This window comes from Rissa tridactyla, chromosome 1 (assembly GCF_028500815.1).
Source record: "Rissa tridactyla isolate bRisTri1 chromosome 1, bRisTri1.patW.cur.20221130, whole genome shotgun sequence".
Taxonomy (NCBI): Eukaryota; Metazoa; Chordata; class Aves; order Charadriiformes; family Laridae; genus Rissa; species Rissa tridactyla.
The window spans coordinates 6,115,303-6,143,297 of NC_071466.1; the positions used below are offsets into that span (position 1 = coordinate 6,115,303).

Sequence of the window (27,995 nt, forward strand, 5' to 3'; positions counted from 1 at the left end):
AGGACCATATGACATCATCTTGGAAGATGCGTTTCCTCTGGATTCCTGCCTTGCTTGTCTGAGTTCTCAAAGCTTTTGACCAAGTCAGAAATCCAATTACATTTTCATCTTAATTTATTTCACTCGCGTTTTCCAGTTTATTCTTAGTAGCAGGCACTAGGAATGTGTGAGCAGGCTTTTTAGTTCACAATTTGTTAATTCGATATTAGGAGGGCTTCGAAATGAAAGTTTGAGGGCTCATAGATACCAGGCTTTGCACAAAAGCTGCCTGATGTCCCTCGGCAACGCCGGTCGTGTTGCATTCGCCGTGTCTGTGAGTCTTTTCACAGCCTGTTTCTCCCGGCTGCCAGCTCACGCGTGTGCTGCTTCACAAAGATAAGGGCCGGGGCTGGGCCGGCTCGGCGGCGGAGCAGCTGGGTGGAATCTTCCTGGCAGCCGGCCCAGCCGCGGCTCCGCTTTAATGCCAGCATCGGGGTGGGAGTTCACTGCCGACCGGGAGATCGTTTTCCTGGTGGGAGGCAGAAAAGTGGCGTATGTGAGAAGTCCTGCCCCCTAAAAGCGCACTCCCATGATTTGGGCGACAAGCCCGTAATTTTAACAAATTATTTATGGCTCGAAGCTGAAAGCGGCGATTTAATAAAGATATCATTTTGAGCTCCGGTTGAATTTTCTGATGAATCAGTCCCAGCTGTTTCCAGCAAAGCAATTTCAGGCACCAAGAAGGAAATTGGGCTTTCAGTGGCTGGAGCAGCCCAAGTGGAGCAGCCGCTTTTGTGGGAACTGACAAAGCCGACTCGGGAAGCTGTGACGAGAGCAGCAATAGACGATCCGGATGGAAAAGACTTCCAGCTCATTATCTCCTTGCTGACACCAAAATTTTGTACTGCTGGCAGTGAAACTTTGCAGTTTACCATTAAAAAGGGAAATCCCTTTTTTTTTTTTGCATGCTGCAGCTCCCCGTTTGAGAAGTGGAATCTTCTGTATCCTACCGGTTGCCAAATGAAAGGAACAATTAAGAGGCTGCAGCACAAAGCCGGGTAGGGCGCACCTCTAGAAGTCACCTGGCAATGCGAAACGGGCTGTGCTGCTCCGGCACCTTCTGGGAGGACAAAACCCGGAGCACCAGCACGAGGAGCCCACCATATTTTTCTCAAATGCAGGACCTAGGCTAAGCACTTCCGTTGGATGTGGCTTCATCATTACATACCACATAAATATAAAAATATTTTTAAAAAGGAAAAAAAAAAACCTGGAGGTGAAAGATAAGGTGTTTGCTCAGCTTCTCACGGTGTAACATGCTTGCTGCGGTACTTAAGAAACTGGAATTGTCCTCCCAGTAAAAGCCTTACAAAGCCTTTTCCTATTTAAGGCTGCATTAAGGCCCAAAAGCTCATGAAATAACACAAATATATGACTGTGATCATATATCAAACCACCTCTGCTATAAGATACCAACACTTTAACGCAAAAAGTCTTCCCACTCTGTGGATTGGTAGGAACTGGTTTTACTGGCACCCTCGTGGGATGACGAGAGTCTTCTGGGTCAGGGGTTCACCTTCTACTCCACACCAGGCACGTTCTCCAGAACAATGTCACAGCAGTGCCCAGGAGCACGATGCCAGCTGCTCTGTCAGAGAACACAGATGCAACTGGAAAGGCAGTTCCGGCTGGTTTAGATACGATGTTGCCTCAAATCTAGCTACACTAAGAGAAAATATTGCTGTAATTAGGAGTTTGCAAGATAAAACTTTCAAGTACTCCTTTTCCCTTTGCTTTTACACCACATTGTATTTGATCAGATAACAGGTTTTAAACGATTACTAGAGCAAATAAACAGAAAAAAAAAGCCCCGTAGGATTTTGTGACGGGTTATTCTTGGGTCTTGGGAAAGTCGGTGAGTTCTCATGGCAGTCTAAGCCTCTCTGCTGCTGCTCGGGTAGCTCCGAGTGCCTCAGGGCTTTTTGTACTGACATCTTTGTGCTCTCATTAATAGACACAGACTTAATACACACAGACCAAGAATTCGTAAGCCTGGTGGGAAAAAAAAAATAATCTACAGTAGGTAGTAACTAGTTAACTAGTAATATTAATAGAAGCCAACCAAGAACAGCAACTATGAGAATTTGTTACAGTTTCAGTGTAATAATACGCTTGTTGGCAAAACGTTTAAATCATCTGATAACGATGACCAGTAAGAATTCTCACATCCATCCCCAGCTCGCTGGCAGCAATTTAGACTGATTTCCTGAAGATCAACATTTGCAAACTCTAGTTTCTGACCAATCTTTCCGATGATTTCAAGCACATAGGGACTTTTGAATAGACATATACTCCACAACTCAATCTGCACAATTCACAATTAATAGGAAAATTCTTTAAGGCCCAGCTTTTATTTTTATTCCCTATAGACTTCTTTTTTCCTCCTTTTTCTAGGTTCAATGTCAAATTCAAAAGTGCTAAATTATGTGATGTTCTTGAATCATCACAAACAGATATGCATAGCAAACACCCTGACTGAAGTTGCCAGTAGGAGGCAAAGTTGTATGTTCTGGGTCCACTTTTAAATTTATTTTATTTTTAACTTATTTATACAGCGGTGGTAAAGTGCTGCTTTACTGCTGCTTCATATCTACCACTTGATTATGCTCATCAGGTATTTTATGGCTGCATTCCAATACCCAATAATGTAATTTCCAGCCATTTCCTAAGAAAAGTATTCAATACCTAGTATCTTAATTTAGCCAACAGGTGAAAAGTTAAGTAGCCACAATATGGACAGTCTTCAGAGAAAGATTAGGTCAATCTCAAGAACATATGGAAATGGTTCTGTAATTAAATGATTTAATTAACAGCTCCCTTTTGTGAGCACTCAATTTGTTTAAATCCTGAACTAATAAACTGTCCTTTCATTTTAGATTGTCAGCGCACAAATGCCTTGGCACACGAGTCCACACTCTGTTGACTGTAATTTGATTCAGCGGAGAGGTGTGTCCGTGATTTGGCTGCGGCTGAGGAAGGCGCAATGAGCTGTAACGCTTCAGCAGGTGGAATGGAAGACTCCCCCCACTTTGACACCCCGAGCAGCCAGGGCATTGTACTCTGCCACAGCCTTCTCCGTTTGCAAAACCACCACATCAATCCCGTTTTTCTTCAGATAGTCCACAGTCGACGGTGGAACCTCGGAAGAGAAAAGGAAATGGGAAGAGCAAGCATTAGATTCTTTTCCCCTCACGCTGTAAGGCTTCAAACAAAACAGGTCCTGATGGTGTTTGTTGATAGATGCACTTAAGTAATTGATAGCAGCCAAACTGATAATGTGCTCAGACATTTCTAAGATTGATACAAATTTTTTTCTCTTAAATAAAGCTTGTATACACATACCTCCCATCTCTCCTTAACACGGTTTAAAATGCAGCCCTTTCTTACAAAAATAACCAGAACTGGAGCTAAAGGTAATTAAGCTAAATGGGGTGTTACTCACCTCACCAAAAAGCTTAAGAATTTTCTCATGAAGTGAAGCTCAGCACTTCTGAGTTTTCTGTAGCTAGTTCATCTACTGAAATGACACCCTGCCAACATTAGGAACAAAAACGCCTAATTATCAAGTATTTACAGCAAGCTAGAGAGCTAGTTCATAACCCATTCTAAGGGGGTGGACTAATGACACTGTAAAAAATTCTCCTTGTTTAATTGCAGAACTTAGACCTGTCTACTGCTTGACATTGACACTAATACAGAGGAACTCAAATGATGTTTCTTTCAGGGAGAGAGCGGCTCCTTGCAGGAGCTCAGTCATACTAATTCAGCATCCTGCGTTTTTTTCCCCTCTTAGTAAAGCATCATAGATTTATTTCCCCCCCACATCCCTAATGAGAGGGAGAGGGAAAACAAACAGTTCTAATTTATGTTGATCACGGAACAAAAACCTACCTGCAAAGCCTCGCTCATGCCACGACCGATCACCAGAGTTTTAACACCCTTCTTGACAACTTCTTCAAGGTCAGCTGGTTGCACTCCCGGAGAATGCTAAGTGTCAGGGGAGGAAAACAACAGCCTGTGTACTGAGAGCAACCACCAGGAAAGCTTACTCCGTGTGTTTTGAAACTATCTGTAGCTTAGCAGCATAAATTAGTGGTACCAAAATGTAACACCACCCTCTTTTCTGTGCACACAGAGCAGATAACATTGGTAATTAAAAGAAGGTATTCTATGCGCAGATGAAGGTTGATAGTTAATCAATTGATGGCAATATTATCACTCTTTATTAAACAGTTAAAAATAAAGAGATGCATTATACATTTCTAAAACATTTATGTCTAACAACTAGCATTTTACAAATATTAAAAGTTAAAGTCAAATCAATAAATTGCAACATACTGCTGTTTGTTTTCAAACAAACAAAAGCTTTTTGTAGTGAAGATTGTGTCAAGTCAAAGTTTACTCACTTAAATTACAAAAAGCTTCTCAAATAATTTAAATGATTAAATTCTTTTCTTGTTTACTTTGCAAACCCCATTTGCCAAAGAGGACTGAAGCATATTGGTTAGCTTCGTTTCAGTTAACAGTTTCAATTTCTGCACTCTTCTGAATTTTGAGAAAGGAATATTTGAAACTAAACTCCTCAAAAAAAAAAAAAAGAGCTTTAACAGCATGTTGATTTGAGTTTTTAAAGAAATACACTCATTCACTACTAGTGTGCTACATACATATGGATCCACAAATACCCCTGTAATGTTAATATAAAACATTATTATGTCACACTAATTCTCCTCCTTGATTCGATTTCTATGTTATCTCTATACAGCCAAGACTAAGACACTGCACAACAACAAGTGGCTAGAATTTGGTCCCTTGTTGGTGTGCGCATCTTTTAAATCATAAATACTATTTCCCCCCCCCTTTTTCTTTTGGTAGGATTCTTAAGGTTTTTTTAGAGCACTGAGATGAGTTTCTCACTCAAAGTAGGCAACACCATGGTGAACTCCTGGTGAATGTTATTTTTATGGAGATGCCCATACATCTTTATCCCATATACTTCCAGATAATACTGCATTCTTCCAATGAATTAAGGTCAAAGCACAGCTTAACAATTCACCTTTACGGTTCTCCAAGTTGGGTTCCCCTTAGTCCATTTACATTTGCTATCCACTCCTAGGATGCAGAATTCACTTCAATATGCAGAGCTTTCTCAGACCAAATCACTGCAAGTACACGTTTATGACAACAGATAATGCATTTCCTTTGGCGGCTTTAAAGCAGACTCAAGACTTAGACAAAAAGAAGGTTTACTGCAATTACAATAATTAGATTGCTGAGGAAGGTTTGCTGTCATATGATAAGTACTCCTGAGATATTAAAACCATGGAACAAAAGGATTTTCTTCGGTTACACAAGATGCCCTGATCCAGGGGCTCCCACATGTTTTGGGAATAACTGTATTATTGCTGATTTGACAGCTGGAGGGAAAGAGGAAGGGCAGCAGAATTTTTTGCCTGTTTTCTTTGCTCTTTCTTTAGAATTCCTACTTCTTTTCTCCCATTAGCAGATGGCACTGAAATGCAGCCAGCCAGGGGGGCTGCCTGTCATCCCCAAAGGTTAAGGCCATAAGAACTATTAGTGCTTAGTTACAGAACCTTGCAGAGCCAGTTATGCAATTTTCCCGATGAAAGAATTATGTACTAGATAGCAGTCTGATAGCAGAGCAGGAAAGGAAACAATTTATTTCCAACTAGAGTGTGGGCCATGACCAGCACTGCTTCTTTCCCAAACTTCAGCTCCATCTACCCCTGAGAAAAACATGTTCCAAGAAAGTAGGCACACTGTAGTCTACCGTGAAGAAACGTGCAGAAAATGCATCTGAGGAATCCTACTATTTCCAGTGCCGATCGGATTAACTTTTTTACGGTTATTCTAGAGTTGGAGACACAGTCTAGAAAAGCTTAGTTCTATTCTCATATTTGTTGCTTGCTATTCAATGTTAAACTAAACTATGTAACTCCTCATAGCTGCAAGGGGACAGAACTGACCTAAAGCAGGAGCTTTACAAGTGACCTACAGAAGGCAAAACCTAAATAGGTATTTTTTACTTCCTGGTTATATACAAAGGATGCCAGAAAACCTACCTCTCCAAATAACCCAACTTTTTTTTTTCCTCCTCCAATTTTAATTTAGCATAGTCTCATTTTTTCCTTGTTTCAATTGGAGGACTTCTCTAAATACTTTTATGGAGTTAAAGCTTTTACCTGTCACCTGAAGATATCCCTTGTTAGAAACTTTAAAAGAAAGTACATCCTCCTAAATGCTAGCAGGTAGTTATAATTCGAAACCAAAGTTTTCAAGTGGTCAGAATGAATATCAAAGTGTGGCTGAGCTGGTAACTAGTTGGGAACTTTTCAGCTACCATATCTGTTCTGCTTCTCCTGTCACATGTGCATATAAACCAGGAAAACAATATTGTCAAACAAACAAAAAGTGACTCTCACAACACAACACACCCCTCCAAACAGCCAGTGAAAACCTAATCTTTTATAATCAGACCATCAATGAAATACATTGAAAAAGTTTACATACACAGCTATCTATCTGCAAGGTACAGATAACTTTGCATGACAGCACTATCTTTCTCTTGGCGTTATATACGCTGTGTAAACTGAACTCTGACAGCTTAAAAAAAGTTCTGCTCCCCTAAAGATTATAGATGAAGTTCCAAAACCAAAGGTTCTGCCCTCCAGTTGTGTCAAAATAAACTCTGGGTGGGTACAGCTGCTGGTGCTGGGTCTAAGACCTGACCAGGATGTAATTCTTTTATGCCTTAGCTTTTGCTTAGAAAATATGGATTTTTTTTTTCTAGCCAATACAGCTATCCTAGCGCAAGCCCTAATTTGGGAAGAATTATCATTGAGTTCCTAATGTCATTCGGAACATTAGACATTATGCTGCTTCTAAATCTGGAATGTCAATACCATTCCATGTACTTTAATACAATTCTGACAGCATTTACAGATAAAGTTTAAAAATCGTGAGGGCAAGCACTTAGTATATGGCTACCAAGAGAAGTCATCGTGTGGTTGGCCAGACTGTGAGCTTTTCATGGAGAAACTAGCATATATGACACTGCATCTGCATATTTTTCGTCTGAAATAAGTACAAGGGACCCCAAGGAAAAGCCTATAAACTTAAACCACATGCGCTGTTGTCTTCCCAGCACTTAAGGTCAGTTACTGTTGATCTGTTTTAACTTCCCATAATTTTTTTTTTTATCTCACTGAAGACAACTTTTGTTTACACAGTCTGAAATAAAGGTTGTTACCAGCACGTTATCACAGTTGCACTCTCTAATCAAATGCAGAACGCAGTTTGAGAGCTCTAAGGTGTACGGAAGTGGTCTGGTCAGGTAGCTGTGAGGACTGGTGCCAACAGTTGGTACACCCTGTCACCTGTAGGACCTTGTGTGTCCTTTGACCTCTCCACACAGGCACTTCTGAAACATATACTGAGTTTCTAACAGGAAAAGTTCAATGAAACCAAAAGGCAGCTCCATGAATTTCCGGCTGGAAGTTTAATGACTGTTCTCTGGACCGCTCTGAGAGTCCTGTTTGAAATGCAGGATGGATAGTAAACAGCAAACTTACATTAGTCCCAGTTTCTCGCCAATCCCAGGTTCGGCTTCCTCCCGGCCATACTTTGCAATCCTTATACGTTGTAGAGCAGCCTTTCACCTTCATCTGACCCCAAGAAAGGGAAGCAATTTCAGGGGAAGACATCACAAAGTTGAACCAAAGTCTGGAAAAAGGATATTTAATACATAACATCAGGCTAACACATGCAGCACGTTAATAAAACCAGAAAATGCTGTCCTTGCTCAAAGGAGCTAGGAAGGAAATGCTATTACGGACTTTATCCACTTGATTTTGTGACAACAGAATTGAACTGAGGATCAGCAGATTTGTTGAATTACCAGTCCTCTTGGGGATTTTGTGCAGGATTTTGGGCAAATCATTTTACATGCTAAATCTGTACAAGTATTGGGTGCTCAACTTTTAAAACTATCAACAGGGATCAGGTCCCAGAATATCCTCTCACATCTGGGTTTTAATCTTCTCACTAAAATGTACAATGAAGATGATAATAATTTCCTAAAATATCTGACAGATACACTGTTTCTTTGGCTGTAAATGAGGTTAAAAAAAATCCCAAACAAACCAACGCAATAGAAAAGCCATGAACAGAACAATGGCATTGCCATATTGCTACAGCAATTAAGACTTCCAGAGACCAAGCCTTCTTTCCCTACTCACTCCTTACAGAGGCCAAGTCTCCCTATGTAGCATCTCAGGACAGTTAAAACCCAAATAATGTCTTGTCATTGTTTATGAAATCTTCGTTATTTCAACTTAAAACCATTGTTTCTAATCCCTTCTACTGTGGACAAGGAGAACAGCTTAACCTTAGTCTTTTCCACCACCTTCTGTTTTCTTGAGGACTTGACTCTTAGCTTTTTTTCCTTTCTTTTAGATTAAATAAACTTCACTTCCCTTCAGTCATATTTTCTAAATCCCTGCTTATTTTCCCCTGTTCCCTGGCAGCCAACAATTGGTATGCGTTTTTCTTTGATGTCTGTTGCCTAAAACTAGACAGAGTGCTCCATCTGAGGCTTATCAGCGCTGCTATAGACCAACTGTTTATTAACCGCATTAACTTTTAGACCTGTTATCACAATCACAGCTGGGCATCAGTAGGGCAGGGGCTCTGCCTCAAATGCCACCATGAAAGCTTACGCCCTCTTCACAGTCCTTCATGCCATTGCAGTCTGATTGCCGATGGGATTCTGTCAGCAGAGGACAAGAGAGGAATCCCAGGGCGATACCCTGGAAATGCGTTAGAGCAGCATGGCACTCAACTGACACGTCTCAAGAGCAGAGTCACTTTTCTGCCCTTTCAGACCAGGAAGATGGTCTGAAATCCCTCAATATGAAGAAAATTGGTTCTTTCTGCAGTAAAAACAGCCCTGCTCCTGGCTGATCCCAAAAACCTCAGTGGCAGATCCTTTCATGTATGCAGTTTCTCATCCTTTACTTTTCAATTGTTCAAATTCACCAGGAAAAAAAAAAAAATTTAAAAAAAAAAAAATCAGTCATAGGAACCCTGGTGGCATGAATTAAAGAAAGAGCAGCTTCCAGGAGGACTGGAAGCCTCCCTTTCCATCTTCACGTGCTACAGCAAAACACAGTACAGCCAGGCAGGTCCTGCTCTTCTCAGATTGCCAGGAGTGGATCTCAGTTTCAAACGTTTCAAACACTGCATGAAGTAAAAACTGCGTTACTTTGGATTTGGCACAGGACTGAGGCTGCCAGAGCTGCTTCTTCCACAGAACAACAGGGCAATTCTTTCTTCCTTGCTCCTTTTTTGAAGTTAGTGGCACATGTACCCGGGCAAGCAGCTACAGGGGAGTGAAACTTGCTTGGATTCACATATTCTAGATTCTCTCATTATACATCCACAATGTGATGGATTCAAATGAAGGTTTGTAAGACTATTTTTCCAAAAATCTGCTTGAAGGGAGATTGTAGCAGAAGAAATAACCAGCAGCAGACCCAACAGAATGAAATCACCCATCAATCAAAGAGTAAAGGCTGAATAAACCAACCAGAACTTGGCTCTGAAGAATGAAAAGAATTTGTGCCTGTGCTATTTTTAAGAGGAAACAGCAGAATTAGACCTGGAGGTTAGACAGAGGTGAATGAACAATAAAATGATGAGGAATATCAGATTTCCCAATCCAAACAGTATTTCAAGGCTGGGACTGTGCGATCAAACAGGCACAAATGGCAAATGGGAGAGCAAGGGTTCCATACAACCTTTTCCAAGCAGCACAAAGAAAATTAAATAGCAGAAATGAACAAAATTTAAAAGTCATACATAAAAATTTGTAATCTAAAACTATTTCCCATAATACTGCCAGAGAATATCAGTAAGGTTGGGTTATCTGAATTAATGAGAGTATCGTAAATTGGAGTAAGATAAACTTTTTAAGAGAAACTTTGGACATTCTTGGCGCAAAGCATGGTCCAATCACCAAGGAGCAGGAAAATATTTCCCTGACAAATGAGTTGTATTTTTAATTATTCACTATGAAAAATGTACAGTACTAAAACATACAGTACCACTTAAGCTCAAAAGAGACCATGAACTATATGACTCAAATATAACCTAAGACAGTAATTTCTGTAAATCGCAGTAGTCCAAACACAAAGAGACGAAGTGGAGAAATGACTCAGGAATCTATGAGCAAAGATATGAGGGTTTAAAAACATAGGAAGTAAAGAAAGCAGAAGAGCTTAAAAGGAGGCAAAATACAAGTTTACGCAAGGAGACTATACTGAAAGAAAGAAACAAAGCAGTGGCTAAGGACAGCAGAAGAAAAGAATAGCTGAGAACAAAATAGAAGAAATTTGAGATTGAAGTACAGTGGGGCGAGCAGGCGGATTTTAAAACTGCCAGCCAGCGCTACTGTCTTTTGTGAGGGTAAACATTGTTTCAGAGTAGCACCCACCAGCAACAAATATAATAAAAAAGGTGAACGACAGCAATGCACCACAGAATATTTTATTGAGACACCGCAGAAGAAAAGAATGTTTCATAAAATCCAAGGCGCAACCTGAGATCAAACAGGATAAAGGTGAAAGAGTAAATTGGCAACTGTCCAGTTTCAGGCAGAACAACTTCTGTAAGGTATCAAAAGACGAAGCGATTCTCCACAAAGGCAGGCAACTTCCCAGCAGCGATACAGCAGCTAGAAAAGCAGGTCAGGGTTTAAAAACTGACAGCAGGAAGCCAAGTAAAAAGGTTAAGTGAACCGGGTACGGAGGAGGCAGGTGTCAAGTTTAAGAACTAGGAAAATATTTTTGGGTAACTCGGTAATCCGATTTTGCTGGGGAGGTCACGGGGGGGAGGGGCGGGCGCTTTTAAGAAGTTAGCGGGGAGCAGGGCATTTTAAAAACAAGACGGGGAGAAGGAAGGAGGAACGGACAAAGAACCGAGAGAAGCGAGGCGGGGTACACCAGCGAGCACAGAGCGGGAGGCAGGGGCCCGGACGCTGGGGGCGGGCGGCACAGCCCTGAAACCCCCCCCCCCCCCCCCAAAACAAGGCCTCGCCTGACCCGCCGCCTCACGCCTCTCTCCCCCGCCGGGAGGGAGGCGACCGCTTCAGGGAGCGCCGAGCCGTCCGTGCGGCCGTGACCCGAGCCGAGCTGCCATCCCCTCACCTCCTTCCCGCCGCCTCCCCTCAGCCTGAGGGGAGCCGTTAACGGCCGTTACGGCCGCTACTCACCGCCACGCGCGACCCCTGCCCCGCCGGGCGCGAGCTCCACCTCTCCCGCACGGGAGGGACCGCCCCCTGCCCTCTCATTGGCCGGCGCTACCTGCCGGCCCCGCCCTCCCGCCCGCTCCGATTGGCCCATCCCCCTCCCTGTCACGTAAACGGCCCCGCCTTGTTTTCATTCCCCCTAGCCGCACGAGGCGGGGGGGGGGAGTGTCGCCTTGGCGCCGCTCTAGCTGCCGCCCCCCTCCCCTCCCCTCCTCCGCCGTTGCATTGTGGGATAGTGGCGGCGCGGCTCGGCAGCGCCCCCTCCCTCCCTCCCCCCGCCCCCTCCCCAGCTCCTTCTCCATCCTCAGGTCCAAGATGGCGGCGGCGGCGGCTCCTCCGGCTTCATCTCCGCCTCCCCCTCCTCCGGCAGGCCCTTGCTGCCCGGGCTCCTGGCCGAACTTCGCCGTCGTCTGCTCTTTCCTCGAGCGTTACGGGGCCTTGCTGGACCTGCCCGAGCTGCCTTTCCCCGAGCTGGAGCGCGTCCTGCAGCCGCCGCAGGAGCCCGGAGACCAGGGTGAGCGGCCCGGATAACTCCCCCCTTCTCTCACCCCCCTTCCCTTCCCTCCTCACGGCCGGCTGAGGGGGAGCGGAGGGGGGGCCGGGGCTTTTCCCCCCCCCCCGCCTCCTCCCGGCTCCGGGGGTGGAGCGCGTTGAGGGGAGAGGAGGGGCCTGGGATTCCCGGAGCGGCCCTCCGGGGGGGTGGGGGGGGAGGGAGCCTTCTCCCCCCTCAGCACGGCCCTTCTTTTATATTTAGAGGGGAGCAGCTGTTTTTGTGTGTGTGTGTGATCTGCCTCCCCCCACGGGAGGAAGGAACCCCCCGTTCTGCCCCCCCCCCGCCTCAGTGCCAGCTCTGACTACCCCTCCTTCACCCCCCCCCGATCCGTTTATCTGGTTTTGGTTCCAAGGTCTGTGTTGGGGTTTGGGGGGGGAAGAACTCCTGCAGAAAGGGGGATAAGCTAAAATAACTATTTTTGTTCAGTCTGGCGCTGGGCTCTTCCATCTCCTCCCCTCCCCCCAGTTTGGGGGTTGCCTCCCTCCTTCCGCCCCTTTACCCCCCCCCCCCCCATATCTATGTGTCCTTTTTTACTTCTCTACTGAAATAAGAAGGGGACACACGCACGCATACACACAAGGCGACGTCCTGCTCCTTTTTCACCCCCCCCTCCTCTTTCTCTGTGTGTGGGTGAGGAATGGCGGGGAGAGGGGGGGCACAGAGAAGCCCTGAGCCCTCCCCAGGGCTGCTGTTGTAGGCCATCTCCTCCCCACAAACACAGCCAGCCATTGTGTGCCATCTCCATCCCTCTCTTCTCCTCCCCTCTTGTAGCTGGAGGAGGGGGGGGATATAAGCTGGCTGCTTGCTTCTTCCCCACCGCCACCTGAGCTGTGCGAGGTGGAGGGATGGGTTATGCACTCCACTGTTTTCTTTCAAGCTGCTCCTCCTCTCTCTCTCTCTCTCTCTCTCCAGTAGCAGATTTGGTTGCCAGACTCTCTAATTCCTGCTCCGTGCAATGGATGTGGGAGGCCCCGGGCCAAGAGAGCAGCCTGGGGAGGGCTGTGAGGAGGCGGCGGTAGGAATATAGAGGGGAAGGTGCTTGTTGCTCTTGCTCTCTTGTCTCTATTATTGGTTTGGTTGTTGCCTCTGCACTCTTGCCACATAGGGAGACTGTGGAGCTCACGGCGCATGCTCGGCAAGGCCCCATAGAAACTTCCTGCTGCTGGAGGAGCCCAGCTCAGGGCTGCTTTTGGTCCAACAGCTCCTGCTTTTCCCCCAAAATGCACTCACTCTCACCCCCCTCCCCACCAAACCCACCCTGTGTGGGTTCTTTTTTTTTTTTTTTGTATTAAATTGGCATGTAGGTACTTCCTCATATAAAGGAAGTTGCTTTCTGTAAAGTGCAGGCATCCTATCTGTGAGTTCACAACAGCCACTGCTGAAATATAATGAGATGAGATTAATGTACTGTCTCCTCGTGTTGTCCGGTGACTAATATGAAATATGAAAAAGACGTGTAAGATCCTCTAACTTCTAGTTAACCTTCTGGAAAATAGGTATTTATATCCAATTCCCCCAGCAGTCCTGTATTTCTTATGGTATATAAAGGACTCATTAGAAAAGTCACTGTTTTGTTAAACTGTTCCAAAACTTATTCATAAAAACCACCAACGCAATGAAAAGTTTGAATTTTTAATGAAAATGTTCCTTTTAAAGCAATGTCTGTAAAGAAAACCAATGCGTTTACGGTGTGACACAACATAAGTGGGTGTGTACGAGTAGTTTTCTTGTGTGAACTGCAGAATAAATTAACATTAAAGGATGAGATGGTGACCTGTGTTTTAAGTATATGCATTTGATTAAAAAAAAAGAATAAATATTTCCTGATAACTTTAATTGCGTGACTGGAGGGTTTATCAGTAGGACAATGATTACTGCACAATGCTTTTCGAAAAGGCTTTCAAATGACTTGCATTATGGAATTTGTGTTATGGGTTGATTTGATACTTGCTGGATTTTTAAATTTTCCTCTGTGTTGCCCTTCCTGTTTGATAGGGGGCAGGTTATTCTCACTGCTTTAGAACAGCCCTCCCAAATGGGAATCGTTTTGGCATCTGAAAATGTAATCTCTAAATTGCTTGGATTATTTGCTTGCATCTGGTGTAGATGATGTATTTGCTCGCATTTTCTCATTTCTAAGAAAGTAAGTGTGGAGGTGTGACAAACAAACTTGGGTAATTCTTGGTGCTCTGCGTGATAACTTGTGTGACAGGGGTTTTCTTTTTCCTTTGATGCAACCAACTCGTTGGGCTTGCTTTGTGGTGCTGGTAGCTGTTACCCAGAATATTTTATGCTTTTGGAAAAAATTATTGCAGTGACTAAATTTCTCTACATGATTTTTACTTAAATTAGTCCCCAAAAGTGGTGTTTTTAAGGGTACACATCATGAAGTTGCTAAACATTGATTGAAAACTGAAGTGGTCTTTTTTTTTTTCCTGAACATCTGTTATTTACCAACAGTATGTAGTGTTCCTTGGATTGAAAAAGGGATTTTGATTTCAGTTATATACAGTTAGTTTCACTTTTGGTACCAGTATTGCTTGACAGTGCATTTGCATTGACAATAATACATTAAAAAAATCTAAGCAAATAGCTACAAAACCTCAAAGTGTTTTAGTGTTTTCTTCTGAACTTTGTGGAATCTGGACCAAGTTTTCAATCTCAACTGCCAGGTAACTGCTATTTAGAACTCCTCTCCATATTCATTTTGCAATCAAGGAAAGGAATCAATAGTTTGGGTTTTGTCTTGATTACGTTTAACACTGTTTTGATGCTCAGCAGTTTCGAAAGTGGTTTGGGGTAGTGTTTATTTTTTTTTTTTTTTTTTTAAACATATCCTATATTTTCTTGTCTGAAGGTGCTGGTAGAAGTTATTTTCTTTATATCGGGAGCCTCGAGGAGAACTAGGAGCTCAAGTTTGAGTGTTGTTCAGTAGTCGTAGAACAGTCAAGTTTTCTTTTCGTTTAATAACTAGAACAAAGAACTTGCTCATTATTGAGGAAACAAGGTATAACCTTCCTTTACAGGAAGGGATGCTGCAGGGATGCTGAGCAGATGTTGACAGCTAGGAAGCTATCAAGTATTTCTTAGAGGGATTTTAGATTTTTAAGTGCTCAGACAGCACTTGAACTTTAGTATTTGTCTTGAAATTCTTAGGTAGGAGGGGTAGTATAGGAATGACAGCAGTGCTTGGGCATGAGTAGTTTTCCTTAGTCGTCTGACTAGTTTAGGTATCAAATTTACCTGTATTAGTAACAGGTTAGATGTTTTAACTGTGTGTGCACAGGTATGGTCTTGTCTTGAAATGCGCGAATCAATGTAAAATGTTCGTTGTGATTTGGTGGGTAATATAAATCGTGCTTGAATAGGAAAATAAGAATATGTGGTGTTGATTTTGCCCGTTGCTATTAAATGGTGGGATAAACTGGTAGCTGTGGAATTAGTCTGCTTTTTAGGAAGGCTGTGCAATAAAATAGCTTAACTTTTCCAGCTGGTGGTTCATTTGAAAGTTGCAACTAGTCAAACAGAGTAATGACACCTGTGCTTATCTCATGAAGATTTTATTTTTTGAAGAATAATTATCTTCCCCTTGAGAATGGTTATCCTTGCTTTACGTACACTGCTGTGGCTTGGGTTGCAGTTGTGACAATCTTAAACTTCTTTGGAAAGAATAAAGTTGGGTGTCTGTTAAGATGGCGACAGTGTTAACTCGCAAAATTTGCTAGCTGATATGTCTCAAAAAGTGAATTGTTTCTTCTAAGATTTGTTAAAAAGAAACCCATTATATGGTTTTAACTAGAACTTTGGGGGGCTGGGAGATGTCATTACCCCTGTATTACTGTACTTTTAAATGCAAAACTAAGGTATGTACAGATCACCCAACAGCGTGCTGCAGTACCGTATCTCTTTAGCCTCTGCTTGCTTCCAAAGGCAAAACTGTACAAAGTGGAAGAAATCATCACAGGAAACCAACACTTGTTCTCCTTGTTCTAACACATATACACTGTCTTTTTTACTGAGAGTTTTATTTGCTATGGAATACCAGTTGCAAATTTAAATAGTAAATGTATGTGATAGAGGGGAGCAAGAACTATATCTGTATTTAGGGCTGTGTTTAAGGAACCATGATACCAAATCACCGCCTCCTTTGTGTCGGTAAATAGCTTCAGAATCGGTATAAATGTTAATTAAGCACTTGGTCTCTTGTGAATGAAAATATTAGTAGAATGTTAGCTTGCACAACAGAGATCTAATTTTACACATGACTACGCAAAACGCTTGCTGGTTTGCCAGGTTCCCTAGTGTGTGAATGGGAGAACCTCTCGCAGAGGTGAATGGCATCTTCTAAAGTGTGTTAGGCTGTGTTGGCTCATCAATTTTTGCAGGTTTTTCTTAGCAGTATGGGGTTGTATTTGCTCTTGATTGAAATGGTAACAAGTATGCACGCTTTGCATATTCTTTCTGCAAAATAGTGAACTTGCATCAAAATCTTGCTGGTAATGATCATGCTAAAGGTGGTCTTGGAAACAGCAAGTGTGTTTTGGTGGGTGGATTTCCAGTCTGAGGTACTCTTCTGTACCCTCACCGCAGCTCTAGCTTCTTTATCTCCTTTGTCTCTTGACAACCACCCTGACAGATTGACACAGCCTAGAAGTTTGTTCCTTAATTCTGTATGAATATATTGTGTTTGTTTGGAGTTTGATAATAAAAACATGCATTACATGTTGGTTCGTGTTTTAAGTGGTGTAAAGAAAGACATAGAGCCACAAAGATGATGAGAGGGCTGGAGCCCCTCTGCTATGGGGACAGGCTGAGAGAGTTGGGGGTGTTCAGCCTGGAGAAGAGAAGGCTCCGGGGAGACCTTATAGTCCCTTCCAGTCCCTCAGGGGGCTCCAGGAAAGTTGGAGAGGGACTCTGGATCAGGGAGAGGAGCCAAAGGATGAGGGGGAACCATTTTACACTGAAAGAGAGAATATTTAGATGAGATATCAGGAAGAAATTCTTGACTGTGAGGGTGGTGAGCCCCTGGCCCAGGTTGCCCAGAGAAGCTGTGGCTGCCCCATCCCTGGAGGGGTTCAAGGCAAGGCTGGACGGGGCTTGGAGCAACCTGGTCTGGTGGGAGGTGTCCCTGCCCAGGGCAGGGGGGTTGAAACTGGATGACCTTTAAGGTCCCTTCCAACCCAAACCATTTTATGATTCTGTCATGAGGTGCAGATGCCTGGTGGTAGGTCCATTTCTGTAAATCTTTCCTCCCCTTCCCCTTTTCTGTCTTTATAATGAGAACTGAGGTTAATGGCAGGCAGCTTGTGGAAAATCTGTGCAAGCCATTTATAGTTCCTTTAATTTTTTTCACTAGAGAATACCTGGTACTGCGTCGTAGAACTGAAAAAATAAGTAGTTTTTGGAGCTGCCATGCTTCAAAGCAGTAAGTTTTATGTTTTACAAGCTGCTGTATTTTTTCTAAATCTTCTAGACACCTAACATCTCTTTTCAAATGAATTTGGATGCTCAACTCATCTATTTCAGTGGGTTATGTCAAGGTTTTTTTTATTGTCATTCCATACCTCTGGAAAGCTTTACAGCATTAAGCTTAAGGGTTCTTACCGTTCTCTGAAGAAATTAACAATTAACGTTGGCTTAAACAGCTGTTTACTCTCTGTATGGGAGAAACATACCTGAAGCCCTGCAGCTGTTTAATATAGCAAACAAAAGCCAACAATGCCTAATGACAAGGAGTTTGACAGACTTTCAAGCTCATGATTAGGTACGTTTCTAAGGAAGATGTTAGTGAAGCAGTGTGTTGTGTTAATGTGATTGATTTTTCTTCTATTTAACGTTTGATATCAAGCAAGTTTGTGTACTGTTGATCAGAAGTTATGGGGTTTGGTATGACTCTTAAGTGAAGTCATGATACATTGCAGTAACGTGTAATACCTGCAGTAGATTGGTTAGTATTAAAAGTAGGTGATAAATGTGATAGGGAAGTAATGTCAAACACTATTTTACTTAAAATTTAATAATTGATACTGTACTTGAGATTTATTAACTGGTTTCAATGCGGAAAGATTAATTCATGTGGTGTCCTTTTATGTAACTGAACAAGTTCTGACATCTAAGGTTGGTAGTGTCTGTAATGCTGGATGGGCGGAGTTTATTCACACACTACATATTGCTGAATCTTCTTCATTAAACATATAAAGTGCGTGGATATGTTGATATTACAAGCTTGCTTCTGCCATAAAGCTGTATCAGCTAGTCAGAGGTAACACTTTTCATCTGCTCTGCAGGTCTGACTGTTCATATCTTTTCACACCCATTTCTTTATGAGTAAGAAATTTAACTGCTGTTCTGAATCAGTCAAGTAGTTATCACCTGAATGCAGGCTGAACTTACTTGTGTATTTGTGGAATATAAGTAGATCGCTGCTTTCCCGCTGCACCTAGGGACTGAACCAAAGCATTTATGTCAATGCCGTTAATCCGCCACCTGTTAGTGAAATGCAATATTTTTAACTTAGCAACAAGCTATTGGAGAATAAAAGAGTATCTAGTCAACTTTAGAACGTAGTGTATTACTTCTATGCTTGTTTCATTTTTGAGCATGATGGAAGTTCCACACCTCTACTGTTTCTGGCCATCAAATTAACTGATTTGTTGAAGGTAGACTCCAGTGGCTTGGAGCTGAAATTCTCGAACAGCATAACAGGGTTAAATTCTGAGAAACTAAGTAGCAGGGGTAATCGTTCTTGTGACGACTTCATGGCAAATAAATCTCTAATGCAGAATAAACTCCTCTTTTCTACACTCCAGTCACTTTAGATTAGTGTGACTTTAAGGTCAGCATGTCTTATCCACACGTGCTTTTCAGTTATTCATTTACAAAGTGAATTAAGTTTACCTTGGAATTAATTATCTCATAATAGAGCATGGATGCATATCTTTAACTATTCCTATTTTATTAGTTTTTCTGTGGTGAGACTTCCTTTCTTTACATGCGCTGAGCTGCCATGTCAGCTCAGCCGCGTGCTCTCGTATTTAGCCTGGCAATGCCAGTTTTAACTAGACTCCACATCATCTTACGATCTTATGTAGGAGACGGGAAAACACTGCACTTCTGGGGAGACAAGCAGTTCGGTGTATTTCCAGGAGCACTGCCCATCTGAAAGAGATGACAGAATGTCTTGAGCAATGGAAAAAAGGAACTTGGGATGCCGCTCTCCAGGCACAGATGAGCTGTGGCAGGATATCCGAGCCCTCTGCCAAAGCTCGGCCCTCCTAGGCGTTATGCAGGTTCTGCTGACCATGTGCCTCCATCGAGGAAGAGCGGTAGGCTTTTGGTCGGTGGCTTTGTTGAATTCCAGCTCACTTTGGATGGCACAGAACCGCAGGGAAAACTTGTGACGTTGCTTCCAAGTCACAGTCTTAAGGCTGATTTCAGGACAAGTGAGTAAGATCCGGGAATGCTGGTGGAAATTTTTCTGTCCAGTGCAAGATGATGTTTACTGAAAGAAGCCGTATTGTGGTACATCAGAGAACTTCATAAACATCAAAGTGAGTTGTGTGTGACACCATCATCGCATGTAAGCTGGAAGTTACGTTTTGTCCAGCAATACTTGTCTAGTGCTATACCTTGTCCTGGCCAACTTCAGAGGTCTGCAGAAGCTGTAAGCGTTTCTCAGAATACTCTCCCTGCATCCATGTTTGTCACCCAGGGGCTTCCTGAGTTTTCTACGCCTTCTGTGAATGCAACTTTTTCTCTTGTTTGGGATCACTTCAAGCTAGTATTATCTAGCGTAAGATCAGTTGGCAGGTACATGTGTGCAATTATTAGTGCCCACTGCCTGGTACACACACTTCTGAGCCTGTCCCAAAGCTGACATTTAGACTAGCTTGTTTGTGGCCTGTACTAAACTGAGAAGCTCATGGGAGCTTCTGGAAAACTCATAGTATTGTTGATAGGAAGATCAAAACAGAATAACTATTTGTGGTGTTTCTGTGCTCTTCAGTAGCTGATAGATTGCATCCATCGTGCAGAAGCCTGGTAGGTTTAGGGGGGGAAAGAGAACCTACTTAGTGACTTGTTAATAATAGCCTACTGGAGGCAGAAGGCAATGACATAAAGACTTCCTTTGTGTGGGGTGAAGGAGAGGACAGGAGCTACGGAAAGACTGAACTGGCAAGAAGGGGCAGATGATGGGAGAGTGGATGATGAATAAATACCCTGCTGAAGAATACTGTGGCTCATTGCTGCCTCAGAGCCAGTTGTCTTTGAAAGTATCCGTTTTTACATCAAGATCTCTCTTTGGGCCATACAACGCTTAGTGGTACAGCTGCCTTCGTCCAGGTTTATGGCAGTTGGAGTTGGTGGAGATATTCAGCGCTTTATGTGTGTCTGCTGTAGTTGGGACAAGCGTCCTCTGGTATCCTTATAGCACAACCTTTGTTGCGCTCCTCTGGGAGGAAATGCAGGTGTACGGCTGGAGAGAGAGCTGCAGTTGCATTCCGGGAGTACCTCCTGGTGCAGACAGTCCGCACCAGGACTGCACGGTGCCCTGCGGAGATCACCCGTCCCCTGGTGGAGAAGGTGCCAGGCTGCAGCGGTGCAGAGCACCCTCCCCTTGCGCTGCAGGCTCTCTTCAGTGTTCCCTTCTTGGCCACTGGTGCTGGGGCAGAATAATGCATTGGCTGTGGAGTTCAATAAAAAATAAAAATCATCTAGTTGGTTCTAAATGTTAAAATCATTGAGAAATAATAACTCATACAAAGGTGTGTATATTTTTTGTTTCCTCCAGCCTTGCAGTAAGAGTTTGTTCCAGCTGTGGAACAGCAGGGTCTGTGGCTGTTCATAACACTAGGGTGATCTTTCCACCCTATTTCATTACCTTTTCTCCCCTTCAATGAACTCTCCTTTGCTTTACTTGTTCTAAAAAGCTCAACAAACACTTTAGCATTAACAAGTATTTCTTAGTAACCTCTAGCATTTGTCAGTCTCTCATATATGCAGTTTGCCATCAGCCTGATACAGTTGTTTCTCTTCACCGAGAGCCAAACAAAGCTCTTAAAGCTCAAGTGGCGGAGAATTTCTCAGAACTACAGGAGAAATTGTGACCCTGTTGATGTCTGTAATGGTCTGGGGAAAGCAAACAATCTCTCAAAGTGAGGGAAGGCCTATTTCTAAAGATTCCTGTGTTTCAGCAGCTGTGCTTTAGTATTAGATGTCTTTCCATTATGATCATTTAAATCTTGTAGTACCTTGGAGAAAAGCACTGCTTACCCTTGAACTCGCAGGCTTGATTGATATTTGAAGAAGGAGTAACAAGTAAGCTGCACCTCACCAGTCCCAGCCTTGCAAATCTCCTTTTCCAAGAAAGTGGTGGTTATCAGCCTGAAGCTCTGCGGCTTTTTTGGTTGTCTTAGGCTCTACTGTTTTTCTGTCTTAATGGTCAGTTCTGGTTGGTGAAGTCCTGAATTGGTAGTACGCTGAATGAAGTGGGGTGTTAAAGTTTGTGTGTGAGTAATCACTTCATTGCCTACTCCTCTCAGTGTCCCTCTGGTACTGCCCTGGCTGTTTTCCAGCTCATCTACAGCTATCTGGTAGCACGAGTGCCAGGGCACGTTCATTGCCTTTTAGTATTAATGACTAGCAGGATTATAATGGTTTCCTCCTGAGAACAAACTGCAATACTTCACAAAAGCCCTATTAATTAGTAGATGATAGAAGTGTGGAAATTTTAGTTTGATCCCAGAGCTTGTGGTGTTCTTGCAGTTATCAACAACACGTTGCAAGAAAGCATCCAAGGTGGAGGGCTGCGTGGCAGGATCCAACAACAAAAAAAATACACCCAAATGCCCCCGGTATTGCCTGGAGGTGGTAGCTAAAAGGAAACTAGCTGGAGCTGGGCCTAAAGTGAACGGATAAATGCTCTGCTTTGCAAAAAGGTAATTCCAATAAGTGGCAAAACTATCCCTTGAAATGCATATTTAAGCTTAGACAAATTCTGTAGCAGACAGTATTAGCTGACCTCCTAAATAACATGTTAGCAATCTGTGTGAAGGTTAAGAAAGGCTATCAGCAGGTAAGAAAAACTGATATGATAAGAAGGGAGCTTTTGGAAGACCTGACCTTTATAAGACGGGAGACCAGAAGGACTAGTCATAAGTCAAGGAGTAAAAATGCTGACTGTGCCTTAGATGCAGCTTGCAGAGCTAGTAGAGGTCTCTGAATGTGTGTTTGTCTGACAAAGCGGAGTAGGATGGCGAAGATAAGTGTCAGGGCTAAATATCCCAAGTTTTTATGCTGAGTAGAAGTTGTTTGAAAGATGGAAGTCTAACGCTGGTGAAGTTCAGGAGAACGTACTCATAGCTGGCAGCAGAAAGAAGGATACTAAAAGGTCCAAGCTGGATTTGGAGAGCATGTGGACAGAGAAGTGTCTTGTGTAAAAAGAAAAAAAAAAAATCTAGGAAACGTGGGTGTCTAAAATCATCAGGATTAAAATAAGTACATTGCTGAGAACTTAAATAACTTCTTTGCATAAGGTGTCATTATTAGGCTAATTTGTGATATCTTTATTCTAGTTATGCTGCCTGTCTGGCAATAAGGATGAAATATGATAAAACTGACGTGTTCGGAAATGAGGTACTGGAACACGCTAATAATGTGAAGTCATACTGAGTTGCTGGGCCTAAGCCTGGGTGAGTATATAAATACTCGTTTGGCTTTCTGAAAAAGTTAGAAATACAGCTGGTAAAAATAGACAAACTCGTATTAGAGCACAGAAGTGGAAGACAAAGTGAGTAGTACATTTTAAAGAGTGTAACAAAGATTTAGGGAATCAAAAGCAAGGAGCTTTTACATCTGGTTTTGATAAACTTTATGAACTTGTAATTTCATAGTTTTCATAGTTGTATTAGTTATTCTCTGAAGAAAAATACTCTGCTGTTGAATAAATTTACCTATTTGAAAGCAAGGATAGTTTTTTTGAAGCATGGCTATATGGATCGTGCTTGACAGATACATACATATAGAGGCAAAGTCTTTGAAGGAGGTCACTGATTAAAATGGTTGACTTGTGTTCCACAGCAACCTTACCTGATAGGACCAAAATAGTAACTTTCATGCCCAGCCCTTTCTTTGACATTATTCTTTGTGGCAGGAGGAGTCAGGTGAGCCACAGAGGATGTTTTTAGTCGTTGCAGTCTACAGCCCAACATGTTAATGCAAACTGATGTTGCCGTGGTCTGTGTTCATGCTGTCGATTTTAAGTTAGGATTGGCTGAGGAGTGAATTTGCGTTATGTTCATCCCTGATAACCCTCCCTGGCAGAGGGTTAGAGGAACACTGAGGAATGCAGCACCCAACAGTTCTAGCCGTACTGAACATGACTCAGCATCCAAAGCGGTCACCGGTTGAGAGGGAAAGCATCATCGTACACCTTAAACTGATTAACCAGCAAGAAGCTGGTTAGAAAGAGGGACTGGGGGTTTTTTTGGTCACTGTGGTGTAAGTAAAGTAGAATTCCTCAATTTTTCTTTATGGCATGGGCAGTTAATCTTATTTGCCAAGAAAACAGAAAGGAGAGGAGTCATTTAAAAAAAGATTAAGGTGAAAGATGGCTAATCCAGCCGAAGGGGAGGCACTGCTGTGGATAAAATAGTATTGTGAATGGGCAACAAAACTGCAAATGAAACAGAGTTATAAGTATATATTAGAAGGAAAACTGTTTATGATGGATACATTCCAGGATATTTTAAATTAGCTGTTAGCTCAACGCAATACTCTAGGTATATTGTGATAGGTCAGAGAAAAGCACCTCTATTAACATGGAGCTGGAGTTTAAAAATTAACAAAACACCAGGTAGCACGAAGAATGGGCTGAGAATCATGTGTAGAACTTGGAGGATATTTTATTCGGGGGGTGTGTGCCTACCTCCCGTTTTGTTGGTTGGTTGTGTACCTTCGTCTTGATTTTAGTGCTCAGTTGTGGCTGCTCCATCTTGAAAGATAATGCAGACAGATCAGTAGGACTGGGAGGACTGTATAAATATTGGGGGGGGGGTGGGTGGCTTAAAAAAGGGTATTTTTAACTTCAGAGGAGATTTTAAAAAGTATACAAAGCAAGGCTCCTAGACATTTGCGTTCCTTTTATAATTTAAAACCAGAAAAATGGTGTGTTGAATGAAACTTAAAATTAATTCACATTTAAGTGCCTTTCATATGTTCCGTAATTACAATTAATCGCTGCAAATTATTACTGAGGCCAGAGCTCAAAAAGGTTTAGGTACTAGTGGATATTGAGTTGTAGTGAGAATATTTAAAAATAAAACTAAGAGCGTGAAGTTTCTTGCTTCTAAGTTAAGCCAGGCTGTATCTAAAAAGAGGATTTAAAGATAACCTGGGGGCAGGTAATTTCATACATGTGCTGTGGGGTTTTGTTCTGAAACAGCAGATGGTGGTCACTGTCAAACCGAGTGCTGGATTATACTCACTGTGTGTGGCTCATCGTTTTCTTTTCCAACGGCTATGTATAAACACCTTTTCTGCTGCCAAGGTTTGTTCTCCTCTCTTTCTACCTGTACAGGGAAGGAAGGATCTTCTGATCTCACAAATTTTAGTGTTTTTCAGATACTGTTGCATTTTTGGGAAGCCGTTTCAGTGGGAAGATAGAGGTGCGCATTATATTGTGGCACTTTCCTTCCGCCCACAACGGGAGCTGCCGGGCTCTTCCCAGTCCTGGTAGCATCTCCGCATGGTTGTTTGGGTTGGAGGGTTTGTATCTCAAAACACGAGTTTTGAGTGATGGCAGTATGCAAATGGTAGCGAGAAACTCATCGTCCCTTCAGGCTGTTACACTCATCTTACTTTCTCGCTCAGATTAAAAGTTGTGTAAAAGGTGGCTGGCGGCAACCAAGACCGAGTTACGGAGAGGTAACAGCGCTGGCAGCACTCCCAGTCTGGCAAACTGGTCTGGGGCTTGGAGTCTGCCTAGGCAGACAGTAGATAATGTTGACCCCAAAGCTAACAGTCTTGGCTACCCCTGTGAAGCTGCAACAGCCCCAAAGTTATAACCGTTTCTTGCAATTAAAAGGATTATGTTAACGGGGGTAGATATTTTAGCAGGTCAAAACATGAGTTTGCTCATAAAAGTTTATACTCAAGAGTTGGGTGTTTCAAGGAATAAAACTTCTTTGTGTGAGATTCAGATATCAACTTGCACAACGACATAAGTGGTTTGCTTTTTCTTTAAGTCTAAGTAAGTCTTTATTTTAGTCCTAAGCTTAAGAAAGCTGCTGAAAAGCCACAGCGTGTTTTTATGTACTACTAGCACTTTGTCAGGCAATTGTCTTGGACAGTTTTGCTTCTTAAATTTCTATTCTCACTTGCTTCCTGGGTTTCTTAGCAAATAATGGAGAAGTTGTTGCTACTAGCTGTGAAACCATTTAAAAGAAGCCTTAAACTCTGTGCTAATTGGATTAAACTTGTAAAATTGTAGGCTTGTGATCACAAATTCAACTGTAGAATGACTTTCATCCAGCTGTGTGACTGCCACCTTTCACAGGCCCCTTCATCAGCTGCTAGAAACGTCGCGCTCTTATGACTGTTTAGCCCAAATCTCTGAAACAGGGTGCATCTTTTTCTGGATCTCTGGTATTTCTTTAAAATATATTAAATTTTCATTTGCACTGCTGATAAGTTAATGAAATGACATTACCTTAGAGCAGAACAAATGTGTGGTTACTTCTTTGCAGCTGACGGGGAAGTGTGTTCTGTGTTGCAGAATGACGGGCATTGGCTTCAACTTCAAAGTTTGCTTGTGCTGATCCTTAAAGAAAACTCATGCTCGTAGGAAACAGCCTCAAGTTACACCAGGGGAGGTTTAGATTAGATATTAGGAAAAATTTCTTCACTGAAAGGGTTGTCAAGCGTTGGAACAGGCTGCCCAGGGAAGTGGTGGAATCGCCATCCCTGGAGGGATTTAAAAGCCGGGCAGACGTGGTGCTGAGGGACGTGGTCAGGCACTGGAACAGCCTGCCCAGGGAGGTGGTTGAGTCACCATCCCTAGAGGTATTTAAGAAATGTCTAGATTTGGCCCTTCAGGGCATGCTCTAGTGGCAGAGGTTATAGGTTGGTTGTTTGTGGTTGTTTTTTTTTTTTGGGGGGGGTGGGGTGGGGTTTTTTTTTTGTTTTGTTTTGGTGTGTGTATGGTTGGACTCGATGCTCTCAAAGGTCCTTTCCAACCATGAAGATTCTATGACATGGGTTAGTGGTGGTTTTGGCAGTGTTAGGTTGATGGTTGGACTTAATGATCTTAAAGGTCCCTTCCAACCTCAACGATTCTGTGATTCTATATTTCTATATAATGCTGCTTTTTGTAGAATACCAAATGCTTACTGAGTGGTACTCAATTTTTCTACAGAAAATTGGTCACCACTGAATGTTTTGTGAGATATAAAATGTACATCTTTGTAGCACGGTTACATTCTTGCACTTCTTTAGGGTCCAGTAAATATTTTTTTTTAATTGGGAGACCTACATTTTCAAGACCAGGTTTTCAAGAAAGGTGTCTGTGATATTTGACAGTTACAGAGAAACTGCCAAGAAACATTCACCAGTGGATATTGTTCGGTAAAGTTTTTGTGTAAATGAAAGATGAAATGGTGAATCCCAGAGTACAAATGAGACTTATTTAAAGTGCAGGTTGGATCACCAGTGACTGGAGAAAAAAACCACTATTTTTCAAGTTGAACACAAAAAAGAGCAGAAATATCTCTTATAGAAGTTCTCATCTGGTATAAGAAAAAGCATAAATCTTTCAGTTTATTCCACCCCGCCAGTGAAGACTGAAGAATGATTACCTCTAACCTTGATAATGAAACTTGTTTTAGAAAAGTGATTTTTATTCAGCCTGCTCTGATTATTTTAATAGCGCCTATTTATTCAAGTGAGATATACAGGGGAAAGTGATTTTTGTAGCATAATCAACATCCTTCTTCTCTTAATGCCAAAGAAAACTCTCCGACGGTACCTGAGAAATTTAGCAAAATTGACAGCAGAGTGGTGTTTGTAGTAACTAAACAAAGCAAGGAATTGAAACGCATTTAAATTTGTCCTTGTTTTCATGTAATGAACTAAAAAAGGACTTGCATTCAAGTTATCCTGTAGCAGAACACATTAAAAGAAGCCTGTTACATTTGTTACGTGAATGAAGCTAAATGAAGCTGGAGCGTCCTTAACTACTACTGATGTATGCAACTCTGCGCTCGTATGTTTAATCTTGATTTTTCACTTATTTCACTGCACTGAGGATACTTTAATTTAGTTCAATGTAACAGGATACATGCTCTTTCTCTTGAAGTTAAATACTGCCATGCTTAGAGAATTGATTTTATCTGCCAGAAATGTCTGTGCCTGGGTAAATCTTATGAACTCAGGTCAGATCCGCAATGGTAATTCTGTGCCTAAAGGGGAGCATAAGAGTGTAGGTAATGGTTTAAGAATGACACGTACCCCCCGGTACCTGATAACACTCCTGTATTTCCAAGACGTTGCGTACGTCGGTTTTCACTGGTAAAAACTTGCCAGACACTCTGCAACAAAATTAATCTCACCAAATGTATTTAGCAGAGCGCAGATATTTACTTTAGGATGAGCTGATTCTTCCTAAAAGTGTCTTTCTCTCCATGGGCTATAAATGGATTATATGGAAGCAGCTCAGGTGTAAATATCTGCATTGTCTTAGATGAATCCCACTGCTATGCTGCTGCCGTTTCCAAGATTTTAATGGCAAAATACTTTAAAAAAATTCTGGGAGACAGGAATAGGGGCTGAAGCTCGGGCTCCTTTTTCACAGGAATTAATCTCGCTCTTCCTTTTCTTCTCCTTTCTTTGGGCCCTTTAATCTTGCATTTCTTTTTTAGCTGCTTGCCTAGGAGTGGGAGTTGTAATTTTGAACCTTCTGAAAGTGAACGAAGGCATTGAATTCAATTTTACCATTTCTTGAATGGCTGTGTGACTACCTAGTGTTAGATCAAAAGGTAAATGTTGCCTTCTCAACTTTTTTCACTCGCATCCTTTTTCGTA

At 42.4% G+C, this 27,995-nt stretch overlaps 2 protein-coding genes across 11 annotated transcripts in view; one reads left to right on the forward strand and one right to left on the reverse strand.

Moving 5' to 3' along the window:
• Positions 1-1,768: 1,768 nt before the first annotated feature.
• AAMDC (adipogenesis associated Mth938 domain containing) lies at positions 1,769-11,423 on the reverse strand. Of its 6 annotated transcripts, XM_054193322.1 has the most exons (5): positions 8,707-9,316; positions 7,632-7,782; positions 3,931-4,026; positions 3,482-3,569; positions 3,047-3,178 (listed from the first exon to the last, which is right to left on the reverse strand). In XM_054193322.1, the coding sequence occupies exons 1-4, from the start codon at positions 8,730-8,732 to the stop codon at positions 3,507-3,509; spliced, it is 336 nt and encodes a 111-aa protein (XP_054049297.1). In that variant the 5' UTR covers positions 8,733-9,316; the 3' UTR covers positions 3,047-3,178; positions 3,482-3,506. The 6 variants fall into 6 exon arrangements, with proteins under 6 accessions (XP_054049253.1, XP_054049272.1, XP_054049263.1 ...); XM_054193278.1 differs by lacking the exons at positions 3,482-3,569; positions 8,707-9,316 and adding an exon at positions 11,330-11,423 and having other exon boundaries at positions 1,769-3,178; XM_054193297.1 differs by lacking the exons at positions 3,482-3,569; positions 8,707-9,316 and adding an exon at positions 11,265-11,378 and having other exon boundaries at positions 1,769-3,178.
• Positions 11,424-11,503: 80 nt separating this feature from the next.
• Positions 11,504-27,995, forward strand: part of RSF1 (remodeling and spacing factor 1) — a 70,493-nt gene continuing 54,001 nt past the window's right edge. For 2 of the 5 annotated variants that reach the window (XM_054193198.1, XM_054193234.1), the window contains exon 1: positions 11,757-11,879. Coding sequence is in view for 1 of the 5 variants with exons in the window: in XM_054193242.1 (XP_054049217.1) it covers positions 11,681-11,879 (199 nt within the window). In the remaining 4 variants the exon portion in view is untranslated. Of the gene's footprint in view, positions 11,880-22,492; positions 22,610-27,995 lie in introns of those variants that run through there. The other 3 variants (XM_054193242.1, XR_008465101.1, XM_054193225.1) reach the window with 3 other exon arrangements.